The 26,978-nt window shown below is 48.3% G+C and overlaps 1 protein-coding gene across 2 annotated transcripts in view; it reads right to left on the bottom strand.

The window, feature by feature from the left end:
- LOC147114396 (tyrosine-protein kinase ITK/TSK-like) overlaps positions 1 to 26,978 on the bottom strand; it is a 200,001-nt gene that overhangs the window by 61,105 nt on the left and 111,918 nt on the right. Inside the window, exons 3-7 of one of the 2 annotated variants that reach the window (XM_085996070.1) lie at positions 26,210 to 26,291; positions 7,929 to 8,057; positions 6,753 to 6,790; positions 6,487 to 6,668; positions 129 to 194 (exon numbers count right to left, since the gene is read on the bottom strand). In XM_085996070.1, coding sequence (XP_085852196.1) covers positions 129 to 194; positions 6,487 to 6,668; positions 6,753 to 6,790; positions 7,929 to 8,057; positions 26,210 to 26,291 — 497 coding nt within the window. Of the gene's footprint in view, positions 1 to 128; positions 195 to 6,486; positions 6,791 to 7,928; positions 8,058 to 26,209; positions 26,292 to 26,978 lie in introns of both variants that reach the window. The other variant, XM_085996069.1, reaches the window with a different exon arrangement.

Here is a 26,978-nt window from a genome sequence, read left to right as displayed (position 1 = left end):
TCGCCCCCCAACACCCCAACCCCCCCAGGCCAAACCTCCCAGGAACATGCTCGTGCACGGTATCAATCCATGTCCTGCGGGCGTACAGAAACTCCACCTACAATAAACATCAAATAAACAATCCTTACTCGTAGGCCTGGAGATTCTCTGGGCTCTTTTCCATCACGTAGCTGCTGGGAATGTATCCGATCCGTCTGCATCAAGCCCAAAACAAGAGATTACAGTTACAGAAATAAGCCTCCCCTTCCTCTCTCCCTCCCCCTCCCTCTCTCCCCTTCCTCTCTCCCTCCCCCTCCCTCTCTCCCCTTCCTCCCTCTCTCCCCTTCCTCTCTCCCTCCCCCTCCCTCTCTCCCCTTCCTCCCTCCCCCTCCCTCTCTCCCTCCCCCTCCCTCTCTCCCTCCCCCTCCCTCTCTCCCCTTCCTCTCTCTCCCCTTCCTCTCTCCCTCCCCCTCCCTCTCTCCCCTTCCTCTCTCCCTCCCCTTCCTCCCTCTCTCCCCTTCCCTCCCTCTCTCCCTCCCCCTCCCTCTCTCCCCTTCCTCTCTCCCTCCCCCTCCCTCTCTCCCCTTCCTCTCTCCCTCCCCCTCCCTCTCTCCCCTTCCTCTCTCCCTCCCCCTCCCTCTCTCCCCTTCCTCCCTCTCCCCTTCCTCCCTCTCTCCCCTTCCTCCCTCTCCCCTTCCTCCCTCTCTCCCCTTCCTCCCTCTCTCCCCTTCCTCCCTCTCCCCTTCCTCCCTCTCCCCTTCCTCCCTCTCTCCCTCCCCCTCCCTCTCTCCCCTTCCTCCCTCTCCCCTTCCTCCCTCTCTCCCCTTCCTCCCCCTCTCCCCTTCCTCCCTCTCTCCCCTTCCTCCCTCTCCCCTTCCTCCCTCTCTCCCCTTCCTCCCTCTCCCCTTCCTCCCTCTCTCCCCTTCCTCCCTCTCCCCTTCCTCCCTCTCTCCCCTTCCTCCCTCTCCCCTTCCTCCCTCTCTCCCCTTCCTCCCCCTCTCCCCTTCCTCCCCCTCTCCCCTTCCTCCCTCTCTCCTCTTCCTCCCTCTCTCCCCTTCCTCCCTCTCCCCTTCCTCCCTCTCTCCCCTTCCTCCCTCTCCCCTTCCTCTCTCCCCTTCCTCCCCCTCTCCCCTTCCTCCCTCTCTCCCCTTCCTCCCCCTCTCCCCTTCCTCCCTCTCTCCCCTTCCTCCCTCTCCCCTTCCTCCCTCTCTCCCCTTCCTCCCTCTCCCCTTCCTCCCTCTCTCCCCTTCCTCCCTCTCTCCCCTCCCTCCCCCTCTCCCCTTCCTCCCTCTCTCCCCTTCCTCCCCCTCTCCCCTTCCTCCCTCTCTCCCCTTCCTCCCTCTCCCCTTCCTCCCTCTCTCCCCTTCCTCCCTCTCCCCTTCCTCCCTCTCTCCCCTTCCTCCCTCTCCCCTTCCTCCCTCTCCCCTTCCTCCCTCTCTCCCCTTCCTCTCTCCCTCCCCCTCCCTCTCTCCCCTTCCTCCCTCTCCCCTTCCTCCCTCTCTCCCCTTCCTCCCTCTCTCCCCTTCCTCCCCCTCTCCCCTTCCTCCCTCTCCCCTTCCTCCCCCTCTCCCCTTCCTCGCTCTCTCCCCTTCCTCCCTCTCTCCCCTTCCTCCCTCTCCCCTTCCTCCCTCTCTCCCCTTCCTCGCTCTCTCCCCTTCCTCCCTCTCTCCCCTTCCTCCCTCTCTCCCCTTCCTCCCTCTCTCCCCTTCCTCCCTCTCCCCTTCCCCCCTCTTCTTCCAGAACTCGATAGACTCTGGAACAGTCCCCATGGATTGGAGGGTAGCTAATGTTACCCCACTATTCAAAAAAGGTGGTAGTGGGGAAAATGCTAGAGTCCATCATAAAAGATGTAATAGCAGAGCACTTGGTAAACAGTGACAGGATCGGACAAAGTCAACATGGATTTACAAAAGGTAAATCATGCTTGACTAATCTACTGGAATTTTTTGAGGATGTAACTGGTAAAATAGATAAGGGAGAACCAGTGGATGTGGTGTATTTGGACTTTCAGAAGGCTTTCGATAAGGTCCCACATAAGAGATTAGCGTGCAAAATTAAGGCACATGGGATTGGGGGCAAGGTATTGATTTGGATAGAGAACTGGTTGGCAGACAGAAAGCAAAGAGTTGGAATAAACGGGTCGTTTTCCGAGTGGCAGGCAGTGACTAGTGGGGTACCGCAAGGATCGGTCCTAGGACCCCAGCTGTTCACAATATATATTAATGATCTGGACGAGGGAATTGGATGTAATATCTCCAAATTTGCAGACGACACAAAGCTGGGTGGGAGGGTAAGCTGTGAGGAGGATGTCGTGAAACCCCAGTACGATTTGGACAGAATGGGTGATTGGGCAGAAACATGGCAAATGCACTATAATGTGGATAAATGTGAGGTTATCCACTTTGGTGGCAAAAACAGGAAGGCAGATTATTATTTGAATGGCAATAGATTTGGAGAAGGGGAAGTGCAAAGAGACCTGGGTGTTCTTGTGCACCAGTCGCTGAAGGTAAGCATGCAGGTGCAGCAGGCGGTTAAGAAGGCAAATGGTATGTTGGCCTTCGTAGCAAGAGGGTTCGAGTACAGGAACAAGGATGTCTTGCTACAGTTGTACAGGGCCTTGGTGAGACCGCACCTTGAGTATTGTGTGCAGTTTTGGTCGCCTTACCTGAGGAAGGACGTTCTTGCCATGGAAGGAGTGCAGCGAAGATTCACCAGGCTGATACCTGGGATGGCAGGAATGACGTATGAGGAGAGATTGTGTCGATTGGGCTTATACTCACTGGAGTTTAGAAGATTGAGAGGGGATCTCATTGAAACCTATAAAATTCTGTCAGGCCTGGACAGACTAGATGCAGGAAGGATGTTTATGATGGCCGGGGAATCCAGAACCAGGGGTCATAGTCTAACGATGAGGGGTAAGCCATTTAGGACTGAAATGAGGAGGAATTTCTTCACCCAGAGAGTGGTGAACCTGTGGAATTCTCTGCCACAGAAGGCAGTAGAAGCCAATTCATTAAATATATTCAAGAAGGAGTTGGATATATTTCTTAAGGCTAAAGGGATCAAGGGATATGGGGAGAAAGCAGGGACAGGGTACTGAATTTGGATGATCAGCCATGATCTCATTGAATGGCGGAGCAGGCTCGAGGGGCCGAATGGCCTACTCCTGCTCCTATCTTCTATGTCTATGTTTCTCTCCCCTTCCTCCCTCTCTCTCTCTCATCCCCTCCTCCTCACCGCTCCCTCCCCGATTTTAATTCCTCTCCCTCTTGTAGCTGCCCTCCTGAGACTGTCCCAGGAGAACTGACCACAGTCCTGTCTATAAAGTAACGGGAGACAAGGACGATTCGATGGACAGGGAGAGGTTGAAATAAGAAAAGGAAATCAGAGGAGAAACTTTTTCTTGTACATTATCGGTGGTGGGAGGAGTCAGGACATCCTCCCCAGGTCAAATGGCAAAAGTTAAAACTCAATTCTGAAATGCAGAAGAACCATAAAATGATTTGGGGGGCGGGGGGTGGTGTCGGGTTAGAATAATTCTAATTTAACTTTTGGAATTGACTCTCTGATGGACACCCCTCCGGTGTGGGTCCTGCAGACACCAGCCTAGTCTGGTCCAATACATCAGCTACTCGCCACATCTGGCTTATTGGGAATCCAGCAGTGGCTAGTTGCAATTCTTTAATTGATGGCTTTCCATTAGATATTCCAACAAACTGCCAGCCTCCTTTGGGACAAAATGAGGCTGAGCCTGGGCACAAACAGCCAGCACGTGTTCTGAAATGTAATCCGCAGTCATGTTGAAGCGCTTCCTAACTCGGTGTGGAAGTTTTTAAGTAAACTTAACATTAAGAACATAAGCAATGGGAGCAGGAGTTGGCCACACGGCCCCTTGAGCCTGCTCCGCCATTCAATAAGGTCATGGCTGATCATCGACCTCATCTCCACTTTCCTGCACTATCCCCATATCCCTCGATTCCCTTAATATTCAAAAGTCTATCGATCTCTGTCTTGAATATACTCAACGACTGAGCCTCCACAGCCCTCTGGGGTAGAGAATTCCAAAGATTCACCACCCTCTGAGTGAAGAAATTTCTCCTCATCTCAGTCCTAAATGGCCGACCCCTTATTCTGAGACTGTGACCCCTGGTTCTAGACTCTCCAGCCAGGGGAAACATCCTCCCTGCATCTACCCTGTCAAGGCCTCTAAGAAACTTGTATGTTTCAATGAGATCACCTCTCATTCTTCTAAACTCTAGAGAATATAGGCCCAGTCTACTCAATCTCTCCTCACAGGACAACCCCCCATCCCAGGAACCAGTCTGGTGAACCTTCATTGCACTCCCTCTGTGGCAAGTATATCCTTCCTTAGGTAAGGAGACCAAAACTGTCCACAATACTCCAGGTGTGGTCTCACCAGGGCCCTATATAATTGCAGTAAGACGTCTTTACTCTTATACTCAAATCCTCTTGTAATAAAGGCCAACATACCATTTGCTTTCCTAATTGCTTGCTGTACCTGCATGTTAACTTTCAGTGATTCGTGTACAAGGACACCCAGGTCCCTCTGAACACCAACATTTCCCAATCTCTCACCATTCAAAAAATACTCTGCTTTTCTATTTTTCCTACCAAAGTGGATAACTTCACATTTCTCCACATTATATTCCATTTGCCATGTTCCTGCCCACTCACTTAGCCTGTCGATATCCCCTTGAAGCCTCCTTGCATCCTCTTCACAACTTACTCTCCCACCCAGCTTTGTGTCATCAGCAAACTTGGATATATTACATCTGGTCCCCTCCAACAAACGTAGTTTTCATTTGTAAATAAACTAATAGAAAAAAGAGTAAATCAAAAGAAAAAAGAAAGAGTTGCATTTCTAGAGCGCCTGTCATGACCACCGGACGTCCCAAAGCACTTTACAGCCAATGAAGTACTTTTTTTTGGAAGTGTAATCACTGTTGTAATGTAGGAAACATTATTGTTAAATCAGAAAATAAACAATGAGTACAGCACGGGTTAGATACTGCGCCGGTGGGCCTGTGATCACAATACTCAGGTTCACCCGGCGCATGTGTGTAAACTGAAGGATTTTGGACTTTTCAACATAAAACCTTCTTGGAAAATACTTTAACCTGTAACCTTTTTGTGCGTTTGTTGGTAAAATGGTGAGAGGTAGAGCAGAGCGCGCGAGTGTTTTTTTTGATGGTTGTCAGTGTTTTACTTCCTTGGTTCCTGGCTAGCTGCTAAAATGGTGTGTGACACGGGTGATAAGGCAGGAGGTCAGCACCATGGAAACACTAGAAGCATTGTACGGAGCGAGAAGTGGTCATCATGGTCAGCTTGCCCATTCGGAATAACCGCTCCAGGCCAGCAGAAGAAAGCAACTCAACCAATAACGAGCAGCTCCAACATGGCAAAGGGCAAACCAACATCCAACCATCTCCCTCTGGTTCTTTTGCTAATTATCTTAAATCTGTGTCCTCTGGTTACCGACCCACCTGCCACTGGAAACAGTTTCTCTCCATCTACTCTGTCAAAACCCTCATGATTCTGAACACCTCGATCAAATCTCCTCTTAACCTTCTCTGCTCTAAGGAGAGCAATCCCAGCTTCTCCAGTCTCTCCACATCACTGAAGACCCTCATTCCCTGGTATCATTCTAGTAAATCTCCAGGTAACCTTCTCTGCTCCAAGGAGATCATTTTGTATCTCACTAATAGAGGTCTTTAAGATTATGAAAGGGTTTGATAGGGTAGACGTAGAGAAGATGTTTCCACTTGTGGGGGAGACCAGAACTAGGGGCCATCAATATAAGATAGTCACTAATAAATCCAATAGGGAATTCAGGAGAAACTTCTTCACCCAGAGAGTGGTGAGAATGTGGAACTCGCTACCACAGGGAGTGGTTAAGGCGAATAGTGATGTAAGAAAACTACTAGGCACTTGGTCTAAGCGTTAAACAAAGCTTTAATCAACTGTTTTACAACATGGAGGTCTAGTTGTGTCCTTCACTAGTTCCTGTTAAGAATGTCCTGCGCAAGCTGGGCCCGTGCCCGAGTAGTTATACTCTCCCTGGACAGCGCCACCCGCAGGCCGCTCAGTATTATTTCATAAGTCTTTCTTTCATGAATGACTGATTCATGTCAAATAGTATAGATGTTTTTAAGGGGAAACATAGAAACATAGAAGATAGGAGCAGGAGTCGGCCATTCGGCCCCTTGAGCCTGTTCCGCCATTCAATGAGATCATGGCTGATCATCCAAATTCAGTACCCTGTCCCTGCTTTCTCCCCATATCCCTTGATCCCTTTAGCCTTAAGAAATATATCTAACTCGATAAACACATGAGGGAGAAAGGAATCGAAGGATACGCTGATAGGGTGAGATGAAGAGGGGTGAGAGGAGGCTGGTGTGGAGTACAAACACCAGCGTAGACCAGTGGGGCCGAATGGCCTGTTTCTGTGCCGTACGTTCTATGTTGTTACAGTGAGATTGACCGTACCCATTTTTATCGCGTGCGTGCCACCAGTTTGCGTCAATCTTCTCGATGATTTCGTACTCCTCGTTCTTCACCAGCGACAGATCCTGTGTGTTCTGGCCGTGGAAGTCATAGAGAGCCACCACCACAAGCTCCGGCTCCAGCTCTGGCTCCGACTCCACCGGTTCTGGCGGCAGAGGCTTCCACTGGGTTGGAAAGTTAAAAATCACAAAATAGGTCGGGAGGGACCCGAAACAAACTTGCAAGAGCTGAAAATGTAACGGACTCACCTTGTTAACATCTGGAGTGGGCGGAAGAGGTTTCTTGGCTGAAAAGGCAAGGAAATACAATTTTAGACCCGTGCAATATTTGGGCCATCACCTTCGATCTCCCGGCCTCGCTTTCTGCAGGCGGCTTCCCTTTGCCGCAATGGCAAATCGTTGGCGAGCGGGACTTCTGACCTGTGCCCCTTGACCCTGGGTGGGCAGTGGGTTGACCAGCTGAGTTTGCAGAGGGGTGGGGTGGGGGGTCTGGCTTCGCCTGCTGAAGAATGGTCTTATTCTTGGAATTTGGTTCTTCGAATTTCAGCTTCGAATTGCAATCAATGGAACTGCACCCGGTAAAAAGACCTTTCAATTATAACCCACGGCCCAGTAATGCATCGATGTCCCTGTGCGGGGCATTAGACAAGTAACAGGAAACAAGTTGTATGGAACCTTGTCCCCACAGCCCATGTACACTCTCCCCTATCACAGACTCTACCCACCCATTTAATCTCCTCCCACAGCCCATGTACACTCTCCCCTATCATGGACTCTACCCACCCATTTAATCTCCTCCCACAGCCCATGTACACTCTCCCCTATCACAGGCTCTACCCACCCATTTAATCTCCTCCCACAGCCCGTGTACACTCTCCCCTATCACAGGCTCTACCCACCCATTTAATCTCCTCCCACAGCCCGTGTACACTCTCCCCTATCACGGACTCTACCCACCCATTTAATCTCCTCCCACAGCCCATGTACACTCTCCCCTATCATGGACTCTACCCACCCATTTAATCTCCTCCCACAGCCCATGTACACTCTCCCCTATCATGGACTCTACCCACCCATTTAATCTCCTCCCACAGCCCATGTACACTCTCCCCTATCATGGACTCTACCCACCCATTTAATCTCCTCCCACAGCCCATGGACACTCTCCCCTACAATTCCCTCACCTAGTCCTTAGCTGGGACCAGCAGGACTCCATAGCTGAGGCTTGTCAGCGCACCCCATATAATAGGTGGGGCTTTGATTGGCCAACTCCGCACTGACCATGGAGTGAAGCCGGTACATTTTTGCACTGAGATAGTGAGGGGTGGGGGGCAGGGGCTAAACCTGCTTTGATTGAAGGAAATATTTTCTTTTTATGAAACACTGGTGTGTGGTGCACAATGAAGGTAAAAAGATGCAACGTACAGTCCCTGTTAGGGTCGTATAACAGACAGCCCATAGCCAACTTATCCAGCTGGGCGCAGCACCTCCAGTGACCCTCATTCCAGAAGTTCGGATGATATTTGGGGATCAAAATGTTGTTGTTCTTAGTTTCTGAAAGAGAAAATCCACAGGACAGAAAGTGAGATCAACAAAATAAAATCATATCAATTACAGCTTAGAACTCCGAGGGCATGAAATTCGGTTTGGGGGTGCTGACCAAGTTAAGGCCAGACATTTAGTGCCCGGCGTGGAAGTACCGCCCCGGCTGCTAAATTCGGCTTACCGCCCCGCACAGGCAGCGGAGCGCAATCTCGGGCGCGCCACTTCCTGGTGGGGCGGTAACCGAGGAGATGTCGGGGCTGCGATCGGCAGCGCTCGGCGGAGGCTCCGTGGGGCGCTGCCGCATTTCAACGCCCCTCCCCTTCAGTTAAAGGGGAGGGGCCGCTACACACTCTGCGGGGTCGCCGATGGCCCACGCTCCGCCTCCATAGCGGCCCGGGTCACGACCCGCCAGGCTGGCGCTGACACCGCCCGTGGCTGCCACGGGGTGGTAAGGGACCACGGCGAGGCGCTAAGGGGTCACGGCGCACGGTGATGACGTTATCGCCGGCGGCACAGCGGCCCGGGCACTACCGGGTAGAATTTTTAGCCCAGGGTGTATATCTGCTTCGGAACAGTGAAACATAGGAACAGGAGGAGGCCATTCAGCCCCTCGAGCCTATTCCTGCATTCAATCAGATCGCGGCTGATCTGTACCTCAACTCATTGACCTGCCCTGGTTCCCTATCCCTCGATACCCTTACCCAACAATAACCTATCAATCTCAGCCTTGAAAGCTCCAATTGACCCCCAGCTTCCTTAGCCTTTTGCGGGGGCGGGGGGGGAGGGAGTTCCAGATTTCCATTACCCTTTCTGTGAAAAAGTGCTTCCTGATTTCACTCCTAAACAGTCTAGCTCAAATTCATGATTATTCCCCCTTGTTCTGGATTTTCCCGTGATTAATAATTACAATAAACAGAGGTAATTAATTTCACCCTTACTTTTAATATCAGAAAAGCACAATTAGACTTAACAGACCTGTCTCTTTCATAGAATCATAGAATCATAGAATGGTTACAGCACGGAAGGAGGCCATTCGGCCCCTCGAGCCCGTGCCAGCTCTCTGCAAGAGCATTTCAGCTAGTCCCACTCCCCCGCCCTTACCCCGTAGCCCCACAAATTTATTTCTTTCAGATAATTATCCAACTCCCTTTTGAAAGCTATGATTGAATCTGCCTCCACCGCCCTTTCAGGCAGCGCATTCCAGATCCTAACCACTCGCTGCGTAAAAAAGTTTTTCCTCACGTCGCCTTTAGTTCTTCTGCCAATCACCTTAAATCTGTGTCCTCTGGTTCTCGACCCTTCCGCCAATGGGAACAGTTTCTCTCTCTCTACTCTGTCCAGACCCCTCATGATTTTGAACACCTCGATCTAATCTCCTCTCAACCTTCTCTGCTCTAAGGAGAACAACCCCAGCTTCTCCAGTCCATCCACGTAACTGAAGTCCCTCATCCCTGGAATCATTCTCGTAAATCTTTTCTGGACCCTCTCTAAGGCCTTCACATCCTTCCTAAAGTGCGGTGCCCAGAATTGGACACAATACTCCAGTTGAGGCCGAACCAGTGTTTTATAAAGGTTCGTCATAACTTCCTTACTTTTGGACTCTAAGCCTCTATTTATGAAGCCAAGGATCCCGTAAGCTTTTTTAACCACTTTCTCAACCTGCCCTGCCACCTTCAATGATTTGTGCACACATACCCCCAGGTCTCTCTGTTCGTGCACCTCCTTCAGGATTGTACCCTTTAGTTTATATTGCCTCTCCTCATTCTTTCCACCAACATGTATCACTTCACACTTTTCTGCGTTAAATTTCATCTGCCACGTGTCCGCCCATTTCACCAGCCTGTCTATGTCTTCCTGAAGTCTGTCACTATCCTCCTCACTGTTCACTACACTTCCAAGTTTTGTTTCATTTGCAAATTTTGAAATTGTGCCCTGTACACCCAAGTCCAACTCATTAATATATATCAAGAAAAGCAGTGGTCCGAGTACCGACCCCTGGGGAACACCACTGTATACCTTCCTCCAGTCCGAAAAACAACCGTTCACCACTACTCTCGGTTTCCTGTCACTTAGCCAATTCCGTATCCATGCTGCCACTATCCCTTTTATTCCATGGGCTTCAACTTTGCTGGAAAGCCTATTATGTGGCACTTTGTCAAACGCCTTTTGGAAATCCATGTACACCACGTCAACCGCATTGCCCTCATCAACCCTCTCTGTTACCTCATCAAAGAACTCAATCAAATTAGATAAACAAGAAATAACAACAGAAACTGCTGGAAACACTCAGCAGGCCAGGCAACACCCGTGAGGAGAGAAAATGATTTAACGTTTCAGGTCTGTGACCCTTCATCAGAACTGGTAAAAGTTGGAGATTTAACAGGTTTTAAGCGGGTGCAGAGGCAAGGAAAGGGGCGGAGGAGGGGAGGAAGGAACTAAAGGGACGGTCTGTGCTCGGATTGAAGACAGGAGAGATTAAATGTTGCAAATGGGGATGGCAGAATCATCAACAGCTGCCGCCTGAAAAAATGGGGGAGTTATAGTCTGAAATTGTTGAACTTAATGTTGAGTCCAGAAGGCTGTAAAGTGCCTAATTGAAAGATCTGCTTCCAATTTCCACCCTTCCTTCACCTTCACATGGTCCATCTCCGACTCTTCCCTTCCCTTCCTTTACTTCTCTGCCTCCATTTTTGGCGATAGGCTTTCGACAAACATCCACAACAAGCCCACTGACTCCCACAACTACCTGGACTACACTTCCTCCCACCCCGCTTCCTGTAAGGACTCTATTCCATTCTCCCAGTTTCTCCGTCTCCACCGCATCTGCTCTGACGATGCCACCTTCCATACTAGTGCTTCCAACAGGTCTTCCTTTTTCCTCAACCGAGGATTCCCCTCTACTGTGGTTGACACGGACCTTGACTGTGTACATTCCATTTCCTGCACTTCTGCTCTCACCCCTTCTCCCTCCCAGAGCCATGATAGGGTTCCCCTTGGCCTCACCGTTCACCCCACCAGCCTCCACATTCAACGGATCATCCTCCGCCATTTCTGCCACCTCCAACGTGATCCCACCACCAAACGCATCTTTCCCTCCCCACCCCTTTCAGCATTCCGAAGGGACCGCTCCCTCCGCAACACCCTGGTCCACTCCTCAATCACCCCCAACAGCCCCACCCCTCCCCACGGCACCTTCCCGTGCAAGCGCAGGAGATGCAACACCTGCCCTTTTACCTCCTCCCTTCCCACTGTCCAGGGCCCCAAACACCCCTTCCAGGTGAAATAGCGATTTACTTGTACTTCTTGCAATCTATTATACTGTATTCGCTGCTCATGATGTGGTCTCCTCTACATTGGGGAGACCAAACGCAGATTGGGTGACCGCTTTGCGGAACACCTCCGTTCAGTCCGTAAGGGGGACCCCGAGCTTCCGGTCGCCTGTCACTTTAATTCACCGCTCCATTCCCACTCGGACCTCACCGTCCTCGGCCTCTTGCATTGTTCCACTGAAGCTCAGCATAAGCTCGAGGAACAGCACCTCATCTTCCGATTAGGCATTTTACAGCCTTCTGGACTCAACATTGAGAGCAACAATTTCAGATCATAACCTCGGCCCCCATTTTTTCAGGCGGCAGCTGTTGATGATTCTGCCATCCCCATTTGCAACATTTAATCTCTCCTGTCTTCAATCCTAACACAGACCGTCCCTTTAGTTCCTTCCTCCCCTCCCCTCCCCCCTTTCCTTGCCTCTGCATCTGCTTAAAACCTGTTACATCTCCAACTTTTACCAGTTCTGATGAAGGGTCCCAGACCTGAAACGTTAACTCTGTTTCTCTCTCCACAGATGCTGCCTGGCCTGTGTATTGATTTGTATGTGGGTTCAATGACGACACATTCATGAAAGAGATGTCTTTTTATCTAAAGTATGTTCAACTCAGTTAACAGCATTACAGGAGACACCATCTTAGAGATCCATCTAAAGCGAAAGTAAAACTAAACTGCTTGTCTCTCACATGCCCTCTGCTGGTCAGGCATAAGTAATCAATCAGGCAAACATGCTGGTAAGGCATCATAATCAAACAGGCAAATACCATCACTATTTGCTGATATCATTACATCTCCCTTTCTTAAAACAAAAGTATTTTACTTTTATCTAACAACATGTTTTCTTTGTATTACTCTTCATTTTAACTGTAACACTTAATGAACTTACATTATCATTATCATTATCAAGGTTTTTTAACCTTGCTTTGTGTGTTCACATGAAATATGTAAATACACTAGAACTTGAAGAAAGAATAAGATAACATTACTTCCTTCTATAACAAGAGTCCTTAAAAATTTGCTCAATGAGTCTCTCAGGAGGCTTCACGTGTCTTGAGGATTTTCTGATTGATTGTCCTTGAATCTGAGTTGTTGCCTCAGATGATGGTTTCTCAGCTGTGTGATCAGGTTGTTCAACAGTATCAGTCTTTTGACCTGCTGTGCGATCAGGTTGTTCAACAGTATCAGTCTTTTGACCTGCTGTGGCTGGTCCCCTGAGAAGATCTCGACGATTTCTTCGCAGAACAGCACCCTCATCTGTCTGAATGGTGTATGATCTTGGTTGAACTTCACTCAGGACAGTTCCCTTCTGAGTCCATATGTTTGTTTTGTCTTTGAATCTTACTTGGTCACCAGTGTGGAGTTCAGGTAGGTTTTGTGTTCCTCTGTCATAGTAGTACTTTTGCTTTTCTTTCTGTTGTTCTTTGAACTTTCTCACTTTCTCCCCCTCTTTTGTTTTCAGGAGGTTCTCCGGGATGGGTAGGTTTGACCTTAGCCGACGTCCCATAAGGAGTTGGGCTGGTGACATACCACACTCGAGCGGCGTTGTGCGGTATACAAGCATGCTTTGGTAGAAGTCAGTTCCACTGTCTTTTGCCTTGTACATCAGTCTTTTCACTGTCTGGACTGATTTTTCCACTAGTCCATTGGACTGTGGAAAGTGAGGACTTGACGTTGTGTGGACAAAGTCCCACTCTTTGGCAAAGTGTCGGAAACTTGCATTGTAAAACTGGGGTCCGTTGTCTGTGAAGACCTCGCTTGCCACGCCATGTCTGGAGAATATGGCTTTCATACATGTTATCACAGCATCTGCAGTGGTGGTGTACAGTCTACAAACTTCTGGATACAGGGAGTAATAGTCTGTGACTACAAGATAGTCCTTCCCTTGACATGCAAATAGGTCAGCGCCTACCTTCTGGTAAGGTCTGTCTGGTGCTGGGTGTGGCTTTAGTGGTTCTACCGGATTGCTTGCTCGATATTTCAGGCATATTGTGCAGTTTGACACCTCATTTGTCACATCTTGGTTGATTCATGGCCAGTACATCACCTCTCGTGCTCTTTTCTTACACTTTTCGATTCCCAGCTGTCCTCCATGGATCCTTTTTAGCATCTCTCTTCTCAGACTCTTTGGGATAACTATTTTACTTCCTTTGTAGATGATGTCTTCAACCACTGATAGTTCCGCCCTGCAGTTCCAGTACTCTGCCATGTCAGGTGAGCAGTCTTGCTTCATGTTGGGCCATCCATCCAAGATGCTTTTCCTCAGTCGTCTCATTGTTTCATCCTTGTTTGTCTCAGTCTTTATGAGCTCCATTTTTGCATCTGCTATGGGCAGTGCACTTGTGATCATGTCCACGTAGGCGTTCACTTTTTCATCCATTTTGGTGTTTGCGGGCTCACTTGGGTCAACAGCTCTGGACAACGTGTCTGCTGTATACATCAGCTTACCCGGTGTGTACGCAACATTCAGTGTATAGCATTGCAGCCTGATCATCATTCTTTGTATTCTAAGCGGACAGCTATTTAGTGGCTTTTGGAACAATGCAATCAAGGGCTTATGGTCAGTCTCTACACTGATTGCTTGTCCTGCCACAAACTGGTGAAATCTTTCACAGGCGTATGTGATGCTGAGCAGCTCCTTTTCTATTTGAGCATATCGCGTCTCCGCGCCTGTCATTGAGCGCGATGCATATGCAATAGGTTGCCAGTAGTCATATTTTTGCAGAAGAACGGCACCGAGCCCACTCTGTGATGCATCTGATGATATCTTGATGGGTCTCGCTGGGTCATAAAACCTCAGAACTGGTTCCTCTGTGAGCAGTTTCTTTAGATCGCTCCATGACTTCTCATGCTCATGATTCCATTCCCATTCTATGTTCTTTTCAGTTAGTCGTCTCAGTGGCGCCATCTTTTCTGAGAGGTTGGATATGAATTTACCCATGTAGTTGATCATTCCATTAAACCTCTGCAAGTCCTTTTTGCATTGTGGCTTTGGCATATTCTCAATGGCGGACACCTTTCTGGGATCTGGTCTGATGCTCTCACTGCTAAGGATATGTCCCACGAATGTCAGTTCTGTCACCCCGAGCTGGCATTTCTCTCTATTCAGCTTCAGGTTTGTTTTCCTTGTTGCTTCCAGCACTTTTTTCAGTCTCTCGTCATGCTCAGTTCTCGTGGTTCCCCATACTATGATGTCATCCATTGATGTATCAACTCCCTCCAGATGCTCATAGATCATATGGATAGTTTTGTGATACACTTCAGGAGCTGAGGCAATGCCAAATGGTAACCTTAGGAATCTGTATCTGCCAAATGGACTGTTGAACGTGCACAGTCTTGAACTTGCTTCGTCCAATTTCATCTGCCAAAATCCTGATGATGCATCTAACTTGCTGAAATACTTTGTATTTGCAAACTGTGACATGATTTCCTCACGTGTAGGAAGCTTGAAGTGCTCTCTCTTTATTGCTCTGTTTAGATCTCTTGGATCCAGGCAAATTCTGAGCTTTCCATTCTTTTTGTCCACAACGACGAGGGAACTCACCCACTCAGTTGGCTCATCTATCTTCTGAATCACGTTCAGGCTTTCCATCCTGTCCAACTCTGCCTTCAGTTGCTTTTGAAGAGCAAACGGAACTTTTCTGCATGGATGTATAACCGGTGTCATACTTTTATCTACTCTGATCGTGTGTTCTCCTGGAATGCAGCCTAGACCCTTAAATAGGTCGTTGTACTCTTTCATGAGTTCATCATAGACTGTCTCTCCTTCGCTTTCCACAATGAGGACTCTCTTTACCAGGTTCAGTCTCTCACAGGCTTTTAAACCTAGTATGGCTTGCACCTCCTTTGGCACCACGATTAATGCTAGCGTGTGCTCTCTGTTCTTGTGTGTTACTTTAACAATGCATCTTCCTTTCACTGGTATATCAGTACCTGAGTATCCTGTCACTTTCACTTTTATTCCATGTATCTTTGGTCTGGGTCTAATTTTCTTAAAATCAGTCTCTGATATCACATTAACTTGTGCTCCAGTATCCAATTTAAATGGAATATGTATGTCATTCACTTTTAGTGTCAACATCCAGTCTCTTTCTTCTTTTTTGTTTTCAGACACAACATCTACATAGAACTCCTCTATCTCGCTTTCAGCTACTGCATGGACCTTGCTTTGTTGCGCTTGATTCTTACAGCAACGGGCATAATGGTTGTTTTTGTTGCAACTATTGCATTTTTTACCATATGCTGGACACTTTTTTGGCGTATGCTGTGTACCGCATCGACCACATGACTTTCAATTGCCCCTTTCATTTTTGTTCGCTGGCCACGCCTCTTTTTTCACATTGGCGCTCTTTTTGTTAAACGGTTTGTGTCCGTTCTTACTCACTGCATCCACGTTGCAGCTACTGTCACTGAACAGCTCCTTTGCCTGCGACTTCACAGTCTCTGTAGCCCTACACAGTTCTATGGCTTTTCCCAGGTCTAGATCTTGCTCTCTTAGCAGTCTTTCCCTTAGACCATTATCTGGAATACCACACACCAGTCTGTCTTTTATCAGCGAATCTGACAGTCCCCCAAATTCACATGTTTTGCTTCGGTTTCTCAGTTCAGTCACATACTGATCAATAGTCTCTCCCGTTTTCTGTACACATGTGAAAAATCTGTGCCTCTCAAACATCACGTTACGTTTAGGTATGCAGTAGGCCTCAAACTGTTCCATTATTTTATCTAGCTTCATTTTGTCTCCATCAGCAGCGAATGTGAAGTTATTATACACCTCCAGCGCTTCATCACCCACGACATGTAAGAACACTGACGCTTTCATTTTATCACTTTTCTCGTCAGCTCCTATTGCCGCTAAATACAATTCCAAACGTTGTTTGAACCTTCTCCAATTTTCAGCCACATTACCTGTCAACTGAAGCTTCGCCGGTGGGTGTAAACCTTCCATTTTTTCACTTCGTTAGCTATTCTCCAATGGTAAGTAACGATGTTCTCTTTTATAACAACAGAAAATGCTGGAAAAACTCAGCAGGTCAGGCAACATCCGTGGAGAGAAATTTGAGTTGACGTTTCGGGTTGGACCCTTCTTCAAAACTGGAAAGAAAAGAAACTAGATCGGAGGCAGGGCTGCGATCGGACAAAAGAATAAAAGAAACAAAAGAAGTAAAAGAGATTAGAAGCTAGACGAGATGGTAATAGGCTGGGATTAGGTGTAAAGTGTACTGGCAGGGCAAAAGATAGCTGCCAGGTGTGAGAGAGAAACAAAAGGAAAGGGGGGGGGGGAAAGGAGTGGAACAATTACAAGAGAAAATGAAATGGGGGCCGAGCTTATGATCTGAAATTGTTGAACTCGATATTGAGTCCGGAAGGCTGCAGACTGCCTAATCGGAAGATGAGGTGCTGTTCCTCGAGTTTACGTTGAGCTTCCATGGAACAATACAAGAGGCCAAGGACGGTGAGGTCCGAGTGGGAATGGAGCGGTGAATTAAAATGACAGGCGACCGGAAGCTCGGGGTCACCCTTATGGACTGAACGGAGGTGTTCCGCAAAGCGGTCACCCAATCTGCGTTTGGTCTCCCCAATGTAGAGGAGACCGCATCGTGAGCAGCGAATACAGTATACTAGATTGCGAGAAGTACAAGTAAATCGCTGTTTCACCTGGAAGGGGTGTTTGGGGCCCTGGACAGTGGGAAGGGGGGAGGTATAGGGGCAGGTGTTACATCTCCTCCGCTTGCACGGGAAGGTGCCAGGCGAAGAGGAAGGGCTGTTTGGGGTGATAGAGGAGTGGACTAGGGTGTCTCGGAGGGAGCGGTCCCTGCGGAATGCTGAAAGGGGAGGGGAGGGGAAGATACGTTTGGTGGTGGGATCACTTTGGAGGTAGCGGAAATGCCGGAGGATGATCCATTGAATGTGGAGGCTGGTGGGGTGAAAGGTGAGGACAAGGGGAACCCTATCGTGGTTCCGGGAGGGAGGGGCAGGGGTGAGGCAGAAGTGCGGGAGATAGAACTAACACGGTCGAGGGCAGTGTCAACCACAGTAGAGGGGAATCCTCGGTTGCGGAAAAAGGAAGACATGTCTGAAGCACTGGTGTGGAAGGTGGCGTCGTCGGAGCAGATACGGCGGAGGCAGAGAAACTGGGAGAATGGAATAGAGTCCTTACAGGAAGCGGGGTGGGAGGAAGTGTAGTCCAGGTAGCTGTGGGAGTCAGTGGGCTTGTAGTAAATATTGGTCGATAACCTATCCCCAGAGATGGAGACGGAGAAGTCGAGGAAGGGAAGGGAAGAGTCCGAGATGGACCATGTGAAGGTGAGGGAAGGGTGGAAATTGGAGGCAAAGTGAATGAAATTGTCAAGTTCGGGGCGAGAGCAGGAAACGGCACCGATACAATCATCAATGTATCGGAAAAAGAGGTGAGGGAGGGGACCCGAGTAGGACTGGAACAAAGATTGTTCCACATAGCCCACGAAAAGGCAGGCATAGCTAGGACCCATGCGGGTACCCATGGCAACACCTTTGATTTGGAGGAAATGAGTGGAGTTAAAGGAGAAGTTGTTCAGTGTGAGAACAAGTTCAGCCAGGCGGAGGAGGGTCGTGGTGGATGGGGACTGGTTGGGCCTCTGTTCAAGGAAGAAGCGGAGCGCCCTCAGGCCATCCGGGTGGGGGATGGAGGTGTAGAGGGATTGTACGTCCATGGTGAAAAGGAAGCGGTTGGGGCCAGGAAACTGGAAACTGTTAAAGTGGCGGAGGGCGTCCGAAGAGTCGCGGATGTAGGTGGGAAGAGACTGGACAAGGGGAGAAAAGATAGAGTCAAGATAGGAAGAGATAAGTTCTCTTTTGGCTTGCTAATATGTGGAGAGCTGATTTAACTTCAGATTTTTCCTCTTCATCTCTTTCAATCACTTCTGACACCATGTATTGATTTGTATGTGGGTTCAATGACGACACATTCATGAAAGAGATGTCTTTTTATCTAAAGTATGCTCAACTCAGTTAACAGCATTACAGGAGACACCATCTTAGAGATCCATCTAAAGCGAAAGTAAAACTAAACTGCTTGTCTCTCACATGCCCTCTGCTGGTCAGGCATAAGTAATCAATCAGGCAAACATGCTGGTAAGGCATCATAATCAAACAGGCAAATACCATCACTATTTGCTGATATCATTACAGCCTGCTGAGTGTTTCCAGCATTTTCTGTTGTTATTTCTGATTTCCAGCATCCGCAGTATTATGCTATTGTATTAGTTAAACACGATTTGTCTTTAACAAATCCGTGCTGACTTTCCTTAATTAATCCACACCAATCCAAGTGACTGTTAATTTTGTCCCTGATTACTGTTTCTAAAAGCTTCCCCAGTAACGAGGTTAAACTGACTGGCCTGTAGTTGCTGGGTTTATCCTTACACCCTTTTTTGAACAAGGGTGTAACATTTGCAATTCTCCAGTCCTCTGGCACCATGCCCCGTATCTATGGAGGATTGGAATATTATGGCCAGTACTATTACGTCCGTGAATGATTGAGACACGGACAGCAGGGGTTGAACAAAACAAGTCTTTACTGATGGAAGTCAACAGTGAAACTGAAAACAACAGAGGCTCACTGGCGCCTTTTATACAGGGGTGGTTACTGCCGGTACTGCAGTCTGAGACCCGTTATTCTCTTAAAGGTACATACACAACAATTCCTCCCCTTTTAGATAAACAGTACATAACATTCATTTAACAACTAAATGATAACTAATTACAATCACAAATGCGGTTGCTAGATACATTGGTTAAGTTTAAGCAATTATAAGTTCAGTCTTTGAGGAGGCTTCCTGATTCTGTCTGGATAACGTCTCTTTGGGGTATCAGGTTCTTCTGGCAATGTTGAGTAGGGATCAATGTCGTTGTTTGGTTCATCTGCTTCCAATATTACCGGTTCTGCGGTAACTGCAATTGGAACGTCGATTTCATTACCAGGTGTATCAGATCGTGGTGTGGAGTTGACGTTTTCCAGTGACTCTAGAATCTGGTCAGCATGGCATCTTACAATGCTCTCCCCAACGTCCACGGTATACATGAGAGGTCCTTGTCGTGTACAAATCGTTCCTGGCTGCCATTTCTCAGTGCGGTAGTCCCGGGCCAAAACTGGTTGACCTATCTTAAAACTCTTGGTCGGCCTTTCATTCATATTCTGAAACTGCCTGTTCTCCACATCTCTTCGGACGTTTGGCTTAACCAAATCCAAGCGGCATCGTAGTCTTCGATTGAAGAACATCATGGCTGGAGTTTGGTTGGTAACCGCATGTGTCGCATTCCGGTAGGCAAACAAGAAGTTGTCCACCTTGTGTTGTAGGGGTATATCTTCATTACACATTGCCTTGATAGCCTTCTTGAATGTTTGGACAAACCTCTCAGCCAATCCGTTAGTGGCTGGATGATATGGGGCAGATGTGTAATGCTTAACCCCATTGTTCTTTAAGAACCTCCGGAACTCTTCAAACACAAACTGTGGTCCATTGTCAGAGCAAATCTGTTCAGGCAGCCCATTCCTGGCGAATATGGTTCGTAAAACTGTGATAGTTTTTTCCGTGGTGGTTGAGGACATTTTTATTACCTCTGGCCACTTTGAATGTGCATCCACCGCAATTAAAAACATCGAGTCCATGAAGGGACCAGCAAAATCAATGTGCACCCTTTGCCATGGAGATGAGGGCCACTCCCATGGATGCAGAGGAGCTTGTGGTGGGGCGTTTTGGACCTTCTGGCATCCTGCACAGCTCTTGGTCATCTCTTCGATTTCTCTATCGATTCCCGGCCACCACACAAACGCTCTGGCTAAGTTCTTCATTTTTACCCCACCCAGATGACCCTCATGAAGCTCATTGAGCACTCTATCCGTCAACTTAGGTGGAATTACTACTCTGGATCTACACATCAAGGTTCCTCTGCACACTGACAGCTGTTCTCTTCTCGGCGAGAATGCTGGCAGCAGTGGTTCGCCATGTGCTGGCCATCCCTTCACCGTTAAATCATAGACCCGTGATAGTGTCGGGTCATTCCGTGTTTCCTTTTCTATGTTTGCATTCGTCACAGGGAGACATTCGACTATGGTCGAGTGGAATAACTCCATTGGATCCACTGCAAGGTCTTCTTCTTCCACCGTCGGCAACGGTAGGCGTGACAATCCATCAGCATTTCCATGCTGTTTAGTTCCTTTGTACTCGATGTCATATTGGTGTGCCCCTAGGAAAACGGACCACCTCTGCAGCCGTTGTACTGTCATTATCGGTACGCCCTTCTGAGGGTTGAAAATGGAGACAAGAGGTTGATGATCGGTTAGTAGAGTAAATTTTTGACCGTGCAGGTAGTGATTGAACTTCTTCATCACCCCACACTAGGCTGAGGGCCTCTCTGTCAATCTGGGCGTAGTTACGCTCGGCAGAAGTTAACGAGCGTGACGCAAAAGCTATCGGCCTCTCTAAACCATCAAGGAATTTATGTGACAGTACCGCCGCAATGCCTTAGGGAGACGCATCACACGCCAGCCTGATCGGCAGTGCTGGGTCGTAGTGAGCCAATACTTCCCTTGAAGTGATTAAGTCCTTACTCTTCTGAAAGGCCCGCTTACAATCATCACTCCATTTCCATGCTACCCCCGTTCGTAGCAGGGCGTTCAGTGGGTGCAGAATTGTCGACAAATTCGGCAAAAACTTATGGTAGTAATTCACCAATCCGAGGAATGACCTCAGTTGCGACACATTTTCAGGCGCTGGGGCCTTAACAACCGCTTCAATTTTGTCAGGGGACTTATGTAACCCCTCTTCATCAATCACGTGGCCACAATGCGATATCTGTTTCTTAAAAAATTCGCACTTGGGGCGGTTGGCTCGCAGCCCATGTTCCCGTAGTCTAGTGAGCACCTGTTCTAGGTTGTTAAGGTGTTCACTGTCATCTTCACCTGTCACAAGGATGTCGTCCAAGTAACACTGAGTCCCCGGAATCCCTTGCAGGACTTGTTCCATCGCTCTTTGCCATATCGCCGGAGCCGATGCTACTCCGAATACCAATCGATGATACTGGTAAAGACCTTTGTGAGTGTTTATTGTGAGATACTTCCTAGAGGACTCTTCAACCTCCATCTGCAAATATGCTTGTGCTAGGTCAATTTTTGTAAAACGCTTCCCTCCAGACAATGAAGCGAAGATGTCTTCAATCCTTGGAAGAGGATATTGTACTGTGTGAAGGACTGGGTTCACCGTCACCTTGAAATCCCCACAGATGCGAATCTTCTTTGGCTCCCCGGACTTATTGCTTAACGTTTTCTTCATGACAGGAACGATGGGTGTCGCCCACTCGCTCCAGTCGACCTTAGACAACACGCCTGCCTTCTCCAGATTCTCCAGCTCTGCCTCGACGGCTGGGCGAATTGCATATGGTATCGGTCTTGCTTTGAAAAACTTGGGAACTGCATTCTCTTCTATTTTTATTGAGGCGGTTACGCCTTTAAGCGTGCCCAGTTCTTGTTGAAATACCTCTTTGGCGTTAGCTAAGATTGTTGACAATCGTCCAGGAGTGACGTCTTCATCTTTTTTACCGTCCACCGTCATTGCATGAATGGAGTGCCAATCTAAGTTTATCTGCCTGATCCATTCCCGTCCCAATAACGGTGGTCCACCATTTGGCAGTATGTAGAGATACAATTTCCGTATTTTCTTGCCGTTGTATTCGACAGGCACCCTTATTTTTCCTCTGGGGTATACTTTTTGCCCCGTATACGTCGTCAAGACGATGGATGTCTCTCTCAAGGGTATGTGTGAAAATAGCCGCTCGTAGTCTCGTCGATTCATGACGGTTAGCGCTGATCCTGTATCCAATTCCATTTTAACTTGGGACCCTGCTATCGTGAGGGTGACCCAAATGGTTCAGTGATCCTCTTTTGCGATTACATTGTGAAGTTTAAGACAGCTTAGTCTCCTGTTCCCGGATTCACTATCGCTCATCTGGTCTTCGGAACTACTGTCCGTCATCTTTTGTACTTTCTTGTACGGTTCCTTAGTAGCCTTTTTGTTGTTGCTGGTCTTCTTCCCAGACCTGCAAACTCGTGCAATGTGTCCCATCTTCCCGCATTGCCTGCATATTTTGTCTTTGGACCAGCAGTCCTTCTGGTCATGGTTAGTTCTGCCGCAGCGATAACATTTTGCAAATCCCCGTGTCATTTCGTGGGTGCCGTATTCCTGTGGTTTTTGTTGAATCTCTGCAGCTCCCCTGGCTGCTGCTTCATACGATACTGCCACGCTGAAAGCCTTATCTAGCGTCAGCTCTTTCTCTGAGAGTAACTTCTTCTGTGTTCCTTCACTCAGGAGTCCACAGACAAATTTGTCCCGTAGGGTATCTGCCAGTCCTGCTCCGAACTGGCAGTGGTTTGATAGCTTGCGTAGTTCCGTAAGGTACTCAGCATTGCTCTCATCTTTATGCTGAGTTCTCCTGTGGAATTTAAATCTTTCTGCTATCAACAGTGGTGCAGGGTTTAGGTGTTCCTGTAGGACAGCAACAATTTCGTTAAAACTCTTCACCTTCGGGTTGGCTGGAGTAATCAGGTCCCGCAATAGGCCGTACGTTCTAGCGCCCATTAAGTTTAGCAATATCGATGCCTTTTTCTCCTCCGCTATTTCGTTTGCCTCGAAATATACCTTGACTCTTTCCACATACGTGGTCCAGTCCTCTATTGTATTATCAAAAGCAGTGATACAGCCAGTCTTCGGCATCTTGCAAATCTAAAATGGCGCCTCCCGCGCTTTGCCTTCTTCCCTGATTTAACAAAATGGTGCCTCCCGCGCTTTGCCTTCATCCCCGCTGATTAAGATGGCGCCTCCCGCGCTTTGCCTTCTTCCCCGCTGTTGTTAGCGCTGCTTTCCGCAGTTCCCGTTGCAACCTGCAGCTCCTCGCGGTTTGTTGCGCGTTTAATATTTCTTTTTTTATTATCTTCCCGTCGTGGAACAACCCTGTGGGACTCTTGCCTCCCTCTTCGCGGGTCTATACGCAGCCCGGCTTCGTAGCACCGGCCGCGCCCTGTGTGCTCCACCCTCTCTCTCTCTTCTTCCCGACAACGCTGCTCGGCCCCGTTGCAAACCACCCGCTCGAGTTCGCGACCGCCGCAGCCCAGGAAGGATCAGTGCACTACCTGCCACCAGCCCGATTAGCTGAAGCACTGTCGACAGGAACCAGGCCCCGCTTCCGACAGCTTCTCCAGCAATCTTCAACTCCGCAACACAGGGGCGGATGCCCACGGTCGACGCCCGTTTCTACTGCCTCTTACTTTCTTTTCTTTCTGGCCTCGACCTCTGCTCACTTCGCCGTAGGAATGGATCCCAGGAGGTGGTGCAGACTGTAGGTAGGTTCGTATCTGCTCGTCGCCAGTATTACGTCCGTGAATGATTGAGACACGGACAGCAGGAGCTAAACAAAACACGTCTTTACTGATGGAAGTCAATAGTGAAACTGAAAACAACAGAGGCTCACTGGCGCCTTTTATACAGGGGTGGTCACTGCCGGTACTGCAGTCTGAGACCAGTTATTCTCTTAAAGGTACATACACAACAATTACCTCTGCGATTTCCTCCCTCAGCATCCTAGGGTGCATCCCATCTGCTCCTGGTGACTTATCTACTTTAAGTACAGCCAGCCTTTCTAATACCTCCTCTTTATAAATGTTTATCCCATCAACTATCTCCACTACCTCCTCCTCCTTCACTATTTCTATGGGAGCATCCTCTTCCTTGGTGAAGACAGATGCAAAGTACTTGTTTAGTACCTCAACCATACCCTCTACCTCCGTGCAGAAATCTCCGTTTTGGTCCCTAATCAGCCCCACTCCTCCTTTTTACTATTTCTATGCCTATAGAAGACTTTGGGATGAACTTTTATGTTGGCTGCCATTCAATTCTCATACCCTCTCTTTGCCCCTCTTATTTTCTTTTTCACTTCACCTCTGACCTTTCTATATTTAGCCTGATTCTCAGATGTATTCTCGACCTGACATCTGTCATACGCGCTCTTTCTCTGCTTCATCATACTCTCTATCTCTTTCGTCATCCAGGGAGCTCTGACTTTAGTTGCCCTGCCTTTCCCCCTCGTGGGAATGTACCTCGACTGTACCTGAACTATTTCCTCTTTAAAGGCAGCCCATTGTTCGATTACAGTTTGCCTGCCAATCTTTGATTCCAATTTACCCGGGCCAGATCTGTTCTCATCCCACTGAAATTGGCCTTCCTCCAATTAAACATTGTTACTCTAGATTGCCCCCTGACCTTTTCCATAGTTAATCTAAACCTTATGATACTGTGATCACTGTTCCCTAAATGTTCACCTACTGACACTTTCTCCACTTGACCCACCTCATTCCCCAGAACCAGATCCAGTAATGCCTCCTCCCTCATTGGGCCGGAAACATACTGATCAAGAAGGTTCTCCTGAACACACTTCAGAAAATCTTCTCCCTCTCTGCCCTTTACACTTACGATCCCAGTCTATATTAGGATAGTTGAAGTCCCCCATTATCACTGCTCTATAATTCTTGCACCTCGCTGTAATTACTCTGCAAATTTGCTCCTCTATATCTTTCCAACTATTTGGTGGCCTATAGAACACACCCAGTAGTGTAATGGCACCTCTATTATTTCTTAACTCTAGCCATATAGATTCTGTCCTTGACCCCGCCAGGACATCCTCTCTCTCCAGCACTATAATATTCTCCTTAACCAATACTGCCACACCACCCCCTATCTTTCCTTGTCTATCTTTCCTGAACACTTTATGACCAGGAATATTTAATACCCAATTTTTTGGACAAGTCTCAGTTATTGCGACAACATCATATTCCCATGTGGCTATTTACAACTGCAGCTCACTAACCTTGTTTGCTGCACTTTGTGCGTTCACACACATGCACTGTAAACCCATCTTAGACCATCCTGTATTCTCTCTTAGTTGGACCCCACCTAATACCTTACCATTTCTTACTTTAGTGCTCTTTGCCTCTTAAAATCCTTTGAGCACTTTATTCCCCCTTTCTAATGTTACATCCTGGTGCCCATTCCCCCGCCAAATTAGTTTAAACCCTCGCCAAGACCAACCTCAACTATTCATGTCCCTCAACCCCACCTACCCACCTTCTCTCCACATCCCTCAACCCCACCCACCCACCTTCTCCCCATATCCCCAACCCCACCTACCCACCTTCTCCCCACATCCCCAACCCCACCTACCCACCTTCTCCCCATATCCCTCAACCCCACCTACCCACCTTCTCCCCATATCCCTCAACCCCACCTACCCACCTTCTCCCCACATCCCCAACCCCACCTACCCACCTTCTCCCCACATCCCCAACCCCACCTACCCACCTTCTCCCCATATCCCCAACCCCACCTACCCACCTTCTCCCCATATCCCTCAACCCCACCTACCCACCTTCTCCCCATATCCCTCAACCCCACCTACCCACCTTCTCCCCATATCCCTCAACCCCACCTATCCACCTTCTCCCCATATCCCTCAACCCCACCCACCCACCTTCCCCCAATATCCCCAACCCCACCCACCCACCTTCCCCCCATATCCCCAACCCCACCTACCCACCTTCTCCCCATATCCCTGAATCCTACCTAACCACCAGGTAGTGGGATTAATTGGACCGATCTTTCAAAGAGCCGGCACAGGCATGATGAGCCGAATGGCCTCCATTAATGCTGTATGATTCTATGATTCTATGATCAGTTCAGTCCATTTCTAGGGTCAAGAATCCCATGTGGTCACATTGCTCACTATTTGCACTGATTTTCCTGTCTCCTCACCTTCTTTCAGCATGCTCACCCATTTCTGTCGACTCTCTTTACTTGGTGCGAAGACATACAAAAAATAATTCTCGTGAACAACCTGGGAGAGAAAAGGGAATTTTAAAAAAGCATTTATATCAACAACAGAGTCTAGATATATTATTAAAAATCTTGTTTACGCGCACACTTTCTGCTGTCATCACTTTTGGTCACACTTTTAACATTGAAACTGGCTATGTAAACAGTCACCTTTAACGATAGAGTTGCAGGCTCTGGCCAGTAGGTAGCGCTGTGGAGCGAATTTCTGATGTCTCACTCCCAACTCCACCACCATTTTTCATATTAAAAACTTACATTCATCAATTGAATGTGGGACATACCACACCAGAGGAGTTCACGAGAGGCAGCTCAGAAACTTCCCTCCATCATAAGGTCAGAAATGGGGATGTTCGCTGATGATTGCAGTGCTCAATTCCATTCGCAACTCCTCAGATAATGAAGCAGTCCGTGCCCGCATGCAGCACGACATTCAGGCTTGGGCTGATAAGTGGCAAGTAACATTCGTGCCACACAAGTGCCAGGCAATGACTATCTCCAACAAGAGAGAGTCTAACCACTGCCCCTTGACATTTAACGGCATTACCATTGCCGAATCTCCAACCATCAACATCCTGGGGGTCACCATTGACCAGAAACTTAACTGGACCAGCCACATAAATACTGTGGCTACAAGAGCAGGTCAGCGGCTGAGTATTCTGCGGCGAGTGTCTCACCTCATGACTCCCCA

Source organism: Somniosus microcephalus, chromosome 8, assembly GCF_052327205.1.
Source record: "Somniosus microcephalus isolate GS21.2 chromosome 8, FLI_Smic_1.0, whole genome shotgun sequence".
In the NCBI taxonomy this organism is placed as follows: domain Eukaryota; kingdom Metazoa; phylum Chordata; class Chondrichthyes; order Squaliformes; family Somniosidae; genus Somniosus; species Somniosus microcephalus.
Note: the sequence above shows the minus strand (reverse complement) of the source record. Positions and strands in the feature narration are given on the sequence as shown.